Consider the following 12939-nt stretch of genomic DNA (forward strand, 5'->3'; position numbering starts at 1 on the left):
GGACAAAATTCATGTCTAGATAAAAATTTTGACTAACGAATAGCTGCTTATCCGATGCTCGATATATCGAAATTGAAATATCACGACCAGTAACGATTCGAGATTTGGGGAATTCTAGAAATAATCAAGATTAACAGTTGCAGATATTATAGACTACATAACAATGATAAAATACGAATAAATTGTAAAATAAATAGCCAAATATACAGGGTGCTCGGCCACCTCTGGGAAAAATTTTAATGTGGGATTCTAGAGGCCAAAATAAGACGAAAATCAAGAATTGACAATTAAATTAAAGAATTAACAATTAACTTAAAGAATTTCAAATCGTTCTGCAAAAATTCTTTTCGTTTGCAGGGGTCAATTACAATTATTTTTGGTGAATAGACATACCTCCGAAATCCTATCCACTTTCGAGAAAAAAATTCGAGTAGATACTGAAATTTTTAGACGAAATTAAAAAATTTCAAATCATGCTAAAAAAATTATATTTAGTTACAGGGGTTAATTACAATCATTTTTGGTCATTACACATACCCCCGAAATCTTGCGCATTTTCGAGAAAAAAATTCAGTACGGCCAGAACTTTAAACGTTAATAACTTTTTAACAAAGCTTCCATCAACAAATTGGTATTCTTGATTTTCGTCTTATTTTGGCCTCTAGAATCCCCTATTAAAATTTTTCCCAGGGGTGGCCGAACACCCTGTATAACGCGGTACGATATTTCAAGATTTTTGTAATTTCAAAAACGCTTTGAAAAGAAACGTTTAATTGCTGATATAAGGTAACACGAGTAGTCAAAGATATTTACAGAGTTTAAATCTAAGTTTTACGATTATTTGATCACGAATTATTATGAAGGATCATCTATTTACCATCGCGCCTGAATTATCAAGTACCCGCGATAATATAAAAATTTCAGTGACACAGTCATGGATCTATCACATGGATCTAAATATAATTAACGGTTTCCCCCGGCGAGCAATCGTACTCGAAATGTCGAGTAATTTAATGAATATCAAAACACGGATGAGCGATAACAAAAAAATGTAAAATAATTTATGCTGCGGGTATTGTTTGCGCGTTTTCGCGACGATTTCGCAAAATTCCACGTTTCTGTCAACATTTTTTTAAACTACGCGCCTTACACATAGTATTCAAGCCCCGATTGATTTACAGCGTACGCATGAATACACATGAGTGCAATAGATCAAACAGGTCTAAAAATCATACTGGAACGTCGAATAATTTACAACGCGTGTCTCAATAAATGCAACAACACGGATTGCTGAGATTCATACAGCTCTAACGTTTCGAAACGGAACAGACTCAGCAACCGACCATCGAAATACCTGAATACTGTGGGCTACAGTGAGTAGAATGTTCAGGATTAAAAATAAAGCTCAGAAATGAATATCAAAATCTATAAAACGTTACGTACAAATATTGTGAGTTTAAGTATAGCGTTTAACTGAGAATTTATAAACATAAAAATGCGAAATCAAATACAATACGAAGAATTTTCTATACTAAATCGTATTAAATGCGCCACAACGTATCAAAATCGTGAAATTCATCGGTTTTTAAATCTTCCGCGAACAAAGCGATTCTCGAAGTAACAACATATTCGAATACTTTTGTTATCCACTGATGGTTCGTATTTGTAATAAATATGTACGTATCGTTGAGACCTCTTTCTTGCTATAGATACCATATCGTATTAAACACTTTAGTTTAACATACATGTTCGATGTGCTAAAAATTGTAAGTCTAAGCGTTCGAGTGTTTTCATTAGTCACTATATGTATATCGATTGAGACGGTTCTACGATCTAGAGTAACCCATAATTGAGCAGATATCCGTAATTGGCGCTTTACCCTACGCACAAACACGCAATCGTACCTAGAGCTCGAGGTGAAGGGGCCACGTGCTGGGGCCAAAGTTCGAGGGAACTTATCTCCGACGATTTGCTGTGCATTTATTTACCAACATCTCGTCCCAAACCGGTGGATCGGTCAACGGGCGAGAGTTTCAGAAATAGCCGTAAACAGGCCAATAAACCACCGAGGCGTCCCTGTTGCGGGCCACTCGACGACCTCCGCCAGCCCCTTCACCCCCGTTGCTCTTTTGTTCGCCACGGCGGGGAGTTTCACCCAGGTCAGGGGAAAGCAAAAGAACCGCGAACTCTGTTTGTCCGTGTCGACTCGTAACCGACGGCTTCATCGAATGTTTTTTCACTGTCAAAAAGAGAGAACGAACAAGGCTTTGGCGACTCGAAACCAGCCTCGGTGGAAATTATAATTTAGATCGAAATTTCGAAGTTCGTCCATTGATCGGTGAACAAAAATTAAAATTCTTAGGTAGAATTGAAAATAGGACGAATTCTGAAATCGTGCATGTTAACGAAAAAATAGAATTGCATTGTTTTTTAATCCCCTCGCGACTAAACCTAGATACACTAATGTATTGTTTCTTTTCTTTTGCGAAAATTATCATGTATGCATTAATAATGGTGAATTCTTCCCTTTATTTCGTTCCTTAGAGCCGTTCAAAACTCCCCTAAGTAGTCATGGTTAAATATAATAGAGGCTCGAAGATTCGAGGTGAACGTTTTGAGTTATAGGTTAGAAAATACTTTAAGTAATCGTGGCTAAGTAGCCATCGAAGTAAAACGAGTTAATTCTAAACGATCCTCCTGCTTTTGTATTACAAGTGGATAAAAAATTATTAGGTTTATGGATTATCATTTTAAACTTTAAATTTTTCAGTTTTTTGCTGTACATTCGGAATACCAAATTCCTTCGACAAAACAAAGCGAGAATTAGGAATATAAACAGTAAAATTCTATTCGTACAGACGGCGATAATTATGTAAATGAAACTAATGCGTCATTAATTTTGAAACGCAGATCCAAATAAAGTATCCTAGTATAACACAGGTGATTTAGAGGTGCGTATAATTTATAGATTATAAAAATTCGATAATAGGAGAAGAAACATAACTGCTCTAATAAAAGTTTGGACCAATACTCTGTATTGCCACAAGGAATTCAAATTAAAACGATTTTAAGAAAGGAAACCTTCGTCACAAAAGCAGGACAGAAAATCGTTTACGTAAGGTAGAAATGTTGGTCGGTAAAAGAATTAATCGTTTAATTTGCAATTCCTAATCAAAATACGTGTTCTTAATACGCCGGATAATCGAGACCTCGGAGAACTGAATAATCAAACAGTAGTTAATCGAGGCCCTATTGTAATTGTAATTTTTACATTTTTTTCTGAATATTGACCACTATCGGATACGCGATCGACTATCGATCTTAATTACCTAATATTTAATGACTTTGCAACGAACAAGCAACGAAAATAGAAACGGAAAAGTAATCACAATGACAAACGCGGAAAATTTCCGTAACATTCACTGGTTCTGTGCGCCGATGAAACAAGGTCGTTTCTGCGGTAGGTCCATTACCAATTCGAAATTAATATTCTAATCGCTGTCGAGCCTCTCCGTATGGAAATTTCGGAATCGTGACGTCGTCGACGTCATGCGGGCGTGTTTCCATGCTTTGCATACGGAGAACAGATACCTTGTCCCGTTTAACACGTAAACGTATGAAAAGCCTCGCGATAAGAAACGAATCGAAAATGATAGAACAACGAACGAAAGTGATAAACAACCTTCAATAAAAATTACAATTTTAACACGTTCGTGTCACGCCACTTTTGCGTGACATTACGTTTGTAATATAAGATTCTGATTGACAAACGTATTAAGTGCAATATGAAACGAAAAATATCATTTTTTCGCGACGAGGAGTATTCTGGAAACTTTTAACGAATAAAAAATAATCGTGTCGATAAACAACCCAATGGTACGTTAATGCTACCATCGAATGTTTTCATGCATCTATTATTCGAACAAAATTTCGTCTCTACACAATACGAAAGAAGTTCTCTAATTCTCTAGAAATCAACTTCCACTCCACTGTTCGTAAAAACTACAGAAATTACATTCCACATGATACGAATGAAAAGGTCGTGTCGATAATCTGTACCAGAAAATATTCCATTCGTGAACCGTTTAAATAAAAGTTTCTTCGTGCATTGAGAATAGGAAAATCGCGCACGTGTCCGGTCGACCACGTGTAAAGGGACGCTGCGCGGCGCATGTGCGCAGACGCGAAGGCGGGAAATGCGCGTCGACGTTCGTAGAATACGAAGCGCTTTCTGCTCGACGCCCACTTGCGTGGATCCTAGAAACGACGATGAGCTACGCGCGGACAAGGATTCACACGCGCGTGGCCGTCGAAACGCGTGAACGTAAAGGTCGATTGGTGATTACCTTTCCTCGGGTTAGGTCACTGTCACAGACTGCCGAAATTTCAGGGGACCGAGCATGGACGATGCCTGGGACGGAACGCGCGCGTGCTCGTGGCGGCGTGACGCGCGTGTACTGAGACGTGGCGCGCGATGTACTCGAGAGTCAGCGCGATCAAGCGTGTCCCGTCGGCCGTGCACGGCTTCCATCGGTCACCGATAACGACCGAATGCCAGATTGGTCCGTGACAAACGCAGAGGATCGTCCCGTTGCTAACGATGACCCGCTCGAATCTATCAGCTGTCTGGTTCCAAGCTTTTAAGGGGAGATTCTCGCGTAACACCGTCAAAATTTAAATCTTTTATTTTTTTCGTGAAGAATTAAAAGTTCTGTTGTACTAGACTTTTAGGTACATGGAGAGGGACCCCTAAACTGTACGAATAAATTTTTTTAATCCATTTTTTATTATCCTTTATTGAATAGTAGTTAATCTTATCTAACGATGTAACTACAGTTGGTGTACAGCATAACAAGTTTAAATTAATAATTTTTTTCGTAAAGAATTAAAAGTTCTATTGTACTAGACTTTTAGGTACATGGAGAGGGACTCCTAAACTGTACGAATAAATTTTTTTAATCCATTTTTTATTATCCTTTATTGAATAGTAGTTAATCTTATCTGACGATGTAACTACAGTTGGTGTACAGCGTAACAAGTTTAAATTAATAATTTTTTTCGTAAAGAATTAAAAGTTCTATTGTACTAGACTTTTAGGTACATGGAGAGAGACCCCTAAACTGTACGAATAAATTTTTTTAATCCATTTTTTATTATCCTTTATTGAATAGTAGTTAATCTTATCTGACGATGTAACTACAGTTGGTGTACAGCGTAACAAGTTTAAATTAATAATTTTTTTCGTAAAGAATTAAAAGTTCTGTTGTACTAGACTTTTAGGTACATGGAGAGGGACCCCTAAACTGTACGAATAAATTTTTTTAATCCATTTTTTATTATCCCTTATTGAATAGTAGTTGATCCTATCCGAGGATGTAACTACAGTTGGTGTACAGTGTAACAAGTTTAAATTAATAATTTTTTTCGTAAAGAATTAAAAGTTCTGTTGTACTAGACTTTTAGGTACATGGAGAGGGACCCCTAAACTGTACGAATAAATTTTTTTAATCCATTTTTCATTATCCCTTATTGAATAGTAGTTGATCTTATCCGAGGATGTAACTACAGTTGGTGTACAGCGTAGCATCCTTCCGCAAGTTTAAACCAATAATTACTTTATATATATCAATGTAACTATTTGAAAATGAATGTAATCTTCTAATAGCTTATTATTTTTTGAATGCTTTAATGGAAAGTTGATTTCCATTTATCAATTTCGTAAAAATGAAATTTAAGTAAACTAGTTCAGTTGTTGGACTGAGAGTCCAGTTAAGGATTAAAGTTGGTTGGTTTCCACTGGTACTGTGCCTATTTTAAATAAAAAATATGGAAAATGTATAAAACTATTGCATTTTGAAGAAACAGTTTTTTTTTGGTATACAAATTTTGTCTTCAAAATGCTCTAATTGTTTAAATTTTTCATATTATATAGTACATCATATAGTGTGAGGGTATCTGTTCGTGTTCCTGAAAGTCTAGTACAATAAGACTTTCAATTCTTTATGAAAAAAATTAAATGGAAACTTTAATTTTAACACTGTTACACGAGAATCCCCCTTTAATCCTGTTACGTTCCTCGATTCATTGCTTAAAGTCTTCAAGACAAAAATATCCCAAATATGAGAAATTATTAGGTCGTCCCATATGTTCGTGCCGAATTTTTTGAAATTTTATGAAAAACAGTAAACCTCTTCTCTTTCCATAACTCCCTCCCCTTCCTTTGACAAAGCCATTGTATCGTCGTTACAAAACTTCTGTAAGTTTTTATTAAAATGTAGTTTAACGCTATTCATTAAAACGTTGAAATTTTAATAATTTAAAACATTCAAGATTTTCAAAAATTCCAAGCTTCGTATTTTTATAGTTTTAAAAACTTCGAACTATGAAGTTCCCTTTTGAAGCTAATCAACGATGCAATACTTTGCATTTACTTATATCCTGTAATTATTATTTAAAAAATAAGTTACTTTTTCTCTCTAAAAACGAGTAGTATGATGTAACGGACATAGAAAGCCGCCGTGAGGAATTCGAAGGTCCTCGGAAGAATTCCATGCCAAATCGACAAGTTTTTGCAATCGATGTCAGGAATATTAATTAAATTAAAATATAATATAGTCAGCGTGAAATTAGGAAGACCTATTATTTGGAATTAATAATTTTCACTGAAGACCGACTCTTTCAAGCTTGCATCCTTTCTTTCAAATAAATCCTATCACTTATAAACTTTCAAATAATAGTGTCATTAGAAATACTATAAAATAACGAGTACAGTGTTAATCTATGAAACATTTCTATATTCCACGCTAAAAGGGCAAATGTTGAGCATATTCTTAGAACCGAGAAACAGATATGGCAAAGTTTAACTCCTTTCCATTTCCGAGAAAGTAAAATTCATCTGTTTATGCAAGAATTAGTGGAACTTTTAACGGAATACACCTCATTTTCTATTTTCTTAACACAGAAAATCGTTGGTCGTATCAGAATCGTTAAAAATTTTAACAGTTTCGATCGACTCCGAATTATCGAAGTACGTTTTGCAACAGAATTACCGAGACACCCTGTACATTGATGGAAAGACATACCGTAGAATAATTCGATACTAAATAATCAATTTCGAATGTAAATACATCGATAGTATCGACACGTATTTCAGCTCCATCATTAATCTCGACCTTTCGTTGGGCGTTTGCAATCTCCTTCTTACACCGATCGATCCAAGGAGATTTCATTTGGACAAGACCGTTGAAAGCGATTTAGTAATGATGCATGTTTCACGCGATAAATAATGTTGCCGTGAACGCAAGAACGACAAATTCTGGTCGTGCACGGAACGCAATAATATCGTTCGACGTCAGTCTGAATTCCTGATGCACAACAGTAAATGTTCTTAATCTTTGGATCGTTATAACCAGGACTCGAAAAACTTCTGGAACTTTCACGAAGGTTCTATCCAAAAAACGTAAGCTATGGAACTTTTTGGAAGAAAGAGCCTCGCGAGTTCCGATAAGAACAGATAAAAAAAATTCTTTCCTGACGGAAACAAATGTTTCGTTCACGCTATAAAAAATATTCTTTGCAACGTATTCGTATTTCGATAACGTTTATATTACGTAAAAAATATTAGGTCGTCCCATGAGTTCGTGCAGTTCGATATTCTGAAAAGGAGGATAAAATTTCTAATTTAATAGAAAACAAAATTTGTCAGTGGAGGGCATTTCTGAAATTTTAAATTAACGTCAACGATTCATAGAAATAGATATTGAGTCAAAGCTCGAAGTATGGGAACCAAAATGGTGCTCGCAATCGATTGCATAAATATTTTAAGAAATAAAACTGCAAGCTTATTAGTGCATGAACAAATTGAAAATATGAACCTTTAATGAAAAGTGTCGAACTACATTTAATAAAAAATCAAACAAGTTTTGTATCAACTATATGTATAATTGCTTTGCCAAAGGAAAGGGAGTTGTGAAACGAGAAGAGGTTTACTGGTTTTCATAAAATTCCATTGTGTGTTTAAAATATTGCTCCAAGTTGCAGTACAAAACTCGAAATGAACATATGGGACGATCTAATATTTTTTATATCGTCGTAATTCCAAGAGATATTTGTTAGTTTCGGTTCGACAATAAACAATTTGAAAATATCAACCTTTTAATGGAAAGCGTCGAACTATATTTTAATAAAATGTCAAACAAGTTTTATATCAACTATACAGGGTGTTCGGCCACCCCTGAGAAAAATTTTAATAGGAGATCCTAGAGGCCAAAATAAGACGAAAATTCGAGTAGATGCTGAAATTTTTCGACAAAATTAAAAACTTTCAAATCGTCCTAAAAAAATTATTTTTAGTTGCAGGGGTCAATTACAATTATTTTTGGTCAATATACATACCCTCGAAATCCTACGTACTTTCGAGAAAAAAATTCTTTACTGAAAATATACTGTGTGGCCGAAAATATTGCCCCGAATTTTCATGCGAATCTTTAAAACACCATAACTTCTGAACGGATTGGACGATTTTAATGTTCAAAAAGCCAAACGCCGCGTATTTTAGTGTAGAATATGTAGCAATTATAAAAATATTCGAAAAGTTGGTCCTTGACCCCGCAAAATGAGAAAACCCCCATAAAAATGGTCCAATTTTCAAACGTCCATAACTTCTACAATAGTGAATATATTTCAATGAAACTTTTTTCTGAAGTAGAGACCATGGGTACCTACAAAAAAGTATTAGACAACTTTTCTGTAGGGCGTCAAACAAAGTTACTAAAAATGAAAAACGAATTTTTAAGAAAAATCGACAGGGGGTAGGTGCCTAAATTTTTCGGCGAAAAAAAAAATTTCAAATCCTTCTAAAAAAATTATTTTTAGCTAGGGGGGTCAATTACAATCCTTTTTGGTGAATAGACATACCGCCGAAATCCTACTCAGTTTCGAGAAAAAAATTCGAGAATGTGTGAAATTTTTTCGACGGAAAAAAAAAATTCCAAATCGTTTTGGAAAAATTATTTTTAGTTGCAGGGGTCAATTGCAAGCATTTTTGGTGAATAGACATACCCTCGAAATCCTACACACTTTCAAGAAAAAAATTCGAAAAGGTGTGAAATTTTTCGACAAAATTAAAATATTTCAAATCGTTCTAAAAAAATTATTTTTAGTTGCAGGGGTCAATTATAATCATTTTTGGCCAATATACATAACCTCGAAATCCTACGTGCTTTCGAGAAAAAAATTTATTACCGAAAATATACTGTGTGGCCGAAAATGTTTCTATAAGTTTTTAACGAAGCCTCAATCAACAAATCAGTATCCTTGATTTTCGTCTTATTTTGGTCTACAGAATCTCCCATTACAATTTTTCCCAAAGGTGGTTGAACATCCCAGTAGTAAAATTCCATCATATGTTTAAAATATTGCTTTAAGTTGCAGTACAAAACTCGGCATGAACATATGGAACGACCTAATATTTTGTATATCGTCGCAATTGTAAATGATATTTGTTAATTTCGGTTCGAAATAATTATTTTCGAAACCCTTCAAAGCCCCCAGAATCGATACACGATGGCGACGAAATCGAATCGTCGCGCGAAAAAAATGTCGTCACGCGCAGGTTCCGTCGATCGTCGATAAGACCACTGGAGGCGACTGCCCGATAACCCGTTTCAGCGGGAGATTGCGTGACCGCCGGACCACATGGCAACCCGTTTTCGTCGTTTCCAATCGCGAGACACGGTGATAGTAGCCCCCGAGTGACGTAACGTTGGTAAAAATGTTTATTGACATTACGAGCCAGGCGCACAGGTAGAAACTGATAACGTCTCGTTAACATAATTAGAGAGTTAAAGGCGTCCTTGTCCCTTCCTTTTTCAGTAACAGCAATGTTAAGAATGCACTCGTTCGGATGCAGCAATCGAACGTTATGAAAACATTAATTTCACATTCAAAACATCGATCAACACTACGTAAAAACTGCCAACAGCATTTACGCACAGTAAACGGTATACCCTGACGCAAAGATTATCTAAATATATTGCAAGATCGGTCATTCACTTTCAACTACGCACAAGATCTCACACGGAACGTAAATATCATCAGATTTTCGAAATACAAAATATTATGCAAAACGTGTTTTAATCGATGACATTTGATGGACACTTCTCACGACACTGTATGTGTACCCGTGCAGTAGTGTTTTATTATGTTAGCACAATAAGTAAAATAGTAACGTCACCTCGATTCATTCGGATCTGGTCTTCGGATTTAACGAAAATTCGTCGATCCAGGTGTCAGGCGTTCAAAACTGGTTCGAATAAACCGCTCGCGAGTTTCGACTCTACCGTTCCCGCGTTAAAGGGCGGCGTGCTCGAATATACACGTGCACGAAACGTAACCTCCCGTCTGGTGGCTCGAACTCGCGCCGCGCGTAGAAATACGCACTGGATAGCTCTCTTTTTCGCTTCGAGTTCCGCGTAAGAAAACGTCCTAGTCCTTCTAGCGGCGGCACGGCGTGTTTCCTTCGAGCAAACGTTCAAAACGTCTCGACTGGCGCGATAAGTTTCATGGTGGATTTCCGATTACCGTCGACAATAGCCCGCGCGATAACTATCGTTTACAGGGATCTATTCGCTCCTCCAAACAGCGTTCTTTTTACCGATGATTGGTCACCACCGCGATCCGAAAATGCGATATCTCCGTTACGAACGACGCATCACGGAAAAACAATGCACCCCCGTGTTTCGTGTATCGCGTCAGCGAACCTTCACCGAACTGCACTCACGTGTGTGTCATGATCCGCGACGAACTTCGATTTCACGCCCGCAGCTTGGTGTCGTCCGCCTCGCCTGAAGAGAAAACGAGCCAACCGATCGAGAAAGCGAGTACCTGGGAATAGGGGAACGAAAAAGCGTCGGGCGCGGGAAAAAGAAAGAAGTCGAAAGATCGGAGGAGAGACGAGAAACACGAGGAGGTCGCAATAAACGCACGAGGACGAGTCACTTGTAATTCTCGCGCGATAGAACGGTCGCGGCGTTCATCTGAACTCTACGTCCGTTTGGTTTCCCGTGCTTCGCCCCTCCTGTTGCACGGTGGCGCCTAAACGAAAGTGTAAGTTTACTTTAAGGTAGGTCGCGCCAAGAATATACGCCTATCGCGCGGCGAAGTCTCGGTCCCGTTTGTCCGGAACAGAGGGGGATGGGAAACGGAACGATCCCCCGGACGTGCTGTAAACAACCGCGCAGATTTTTCGTTTGCTACAAGATGGTATCCTAGTGGAGTTTCAGACTCCAAATATATTACGTCTTTTGCATTATTATAAAAAGACAAAATTATACAAAGATAAAAGAAATTACGGGACTTTCTTCACGCGGAAGTCGAAACTTTTTGGAACGAAATTGCTACTGCTTGCTACTTTTAAGTTTGTGTGATTTGGGGACGATTGTTACTAAATGTTGGCAAACCTAAGCAAAACGATAGCTGTAACACAAACGATGGGAATTAACATTGAAATTAATTTGCTAAAAAATTTAAAAATAATAGAGAAATTTCAAACCTTTTGTTTCGAGAAGACTCGTATATTTAAACAGAAATGTCCGTGGTGCCTGACGCCATCAACATTACATGAAGTATTAATTCATGTCAAGGAAATTTAAAAATGTATCTTGCCCCCGGAATATCTGAAGGAATATGCAACAGAGTCTAGAAGTAAATAATATAAACGCGATAAAGAGTTTCAGGCCCGAAAACATAGTCATAGGAATAATTTAGTGAACATGGAGTCACGGATACTTTCAATTATATCACTCGTATGATACAATGATTTTAATAAATTCTTGATCGCTCATGTTTCTTCCGTAGAGTAACTTGAAGATGGCAGCAGTGGTGCCACATGAACGCGTGACTAAATACGACTAGACTTGAAATCATGACTTTTGTAGTCATATGATTTCAATTCAAATCCTCGAGGGAAATTGAAACGTATGAAACACTAGTTCAGACTAAATCATACGATTACAGAAATATCACGCAATACCACCATTTTCTGAGTCACTCTTCGAAATGTGTTCGATCGCGATTTTATTAAGATCAATTACTATGTACGAACACGACCTGTTGAGAAATTCAATATGGGAATCTGTTATATTACAATCAGTTAGCAGACTGATAAAAAAGCATGAAGTGGCCTGCTATCATAATGCCATTGCAGAATCGCGACACGATAGCAACAGACTAACATACTGATGGGTGGCAAATTGGCGGCAAAAATCTGTCATGGCGCCATACTAACGTGTCTACCATCAAATTAGCGGCAAAATTTCAACAATAGAACCATAACCAAACGTGGAGACACATGACTATAAAACTGTCACATAACTCCACTTAACCCGCCATCAATCCCTTTTCCCTGTCTCAACAAATTGCTTACTTGCCACAAATTGTCCTTATATAATTTTTCAGATTATATAAAAAAAACTCAATTACAAAGATTAAAACACACTCAAGTGGACAAATTATACACTTATTAATAATTAACACGTTAACTGCCACATGAGTGTATAATTTGTTATATTATTACCTTTCATTGTATTGTTTATTACCTTGTATATCTTTTAGTGTATATCCTGTAAATAAAAAAAAAAATATAGTTATTAGCTACAGAGGTTCTAAGGGAACGATGATTGCCTTCTTCTTCTCGAGTTATTAAATCTGAAAAAAATATAATTATTATTCATTTTGTATTTTATAGACTTTTTTGATATATTTGTGTAAGTAAATAATTATTGTGAACGTAATTCTTTAAACTTCTATCAGATAAAAATATACTTCACGCCCTCCTAGCAAGTCTTCTCGATCCGCCCCTAATCTGTTATGCATTTATTATTCTATCACTAAAAGAAATACATATACTGACGCGAGTAAAGGTTATTCGCGCGGTCATTC

The 12939-nt window shown here is 36.6% G+C and overlaps 1 protein-coding gene across 4 annotated transcripts in view; it reads right to left on the minus strand.

The window, feature by feature from the left end:
• Nucleotides 1–11039, minus strand: part of LOC143349983 (monocarboxylate transporter 14) — a 46689-nt gene extending 35650 nt beyond the window's left edge. For 2 of the 4 annotated variants that reach the window (XR_013081043.1, XM_076781693.1), the window contains exon 1: nt 10781–11039. Coding sequence is in view for 1 of the 4 variants with exons in the window: in XM_076781693.1 (XP_076637808.1) it covers nt 10781–10791 (11 nt within the window). In the remaining 3 variants the exon portion in view is untranslated. Of the gene's footprint in view, nt 1–4346; nt 4520–10234; nt 10595–10780 lie in introns of those variants that run through there. The other 2 variants (XM_076781695.1, XM_076781694.1) reach the window with 2 other exon arrangements.
• Nucleotides 11040–12939: the final 1900 nt, after the last annotated feature.

Source organism: Colletes latitarsis, chromosome 14 (genome assembly GCF_051014445.1).
Source record: "Colletes latitarsis isolate SP2378_abdomen chromosome 14, iyColLati1, whole genome shotgun sequence".
Taxonomy (NCBI): domain Eukaryota; kingdom Metazoa; phylum Arthropoda; class Insecta; order Hymenoptera; family Colletidae; genus Colletes; species Colletes latitarsis.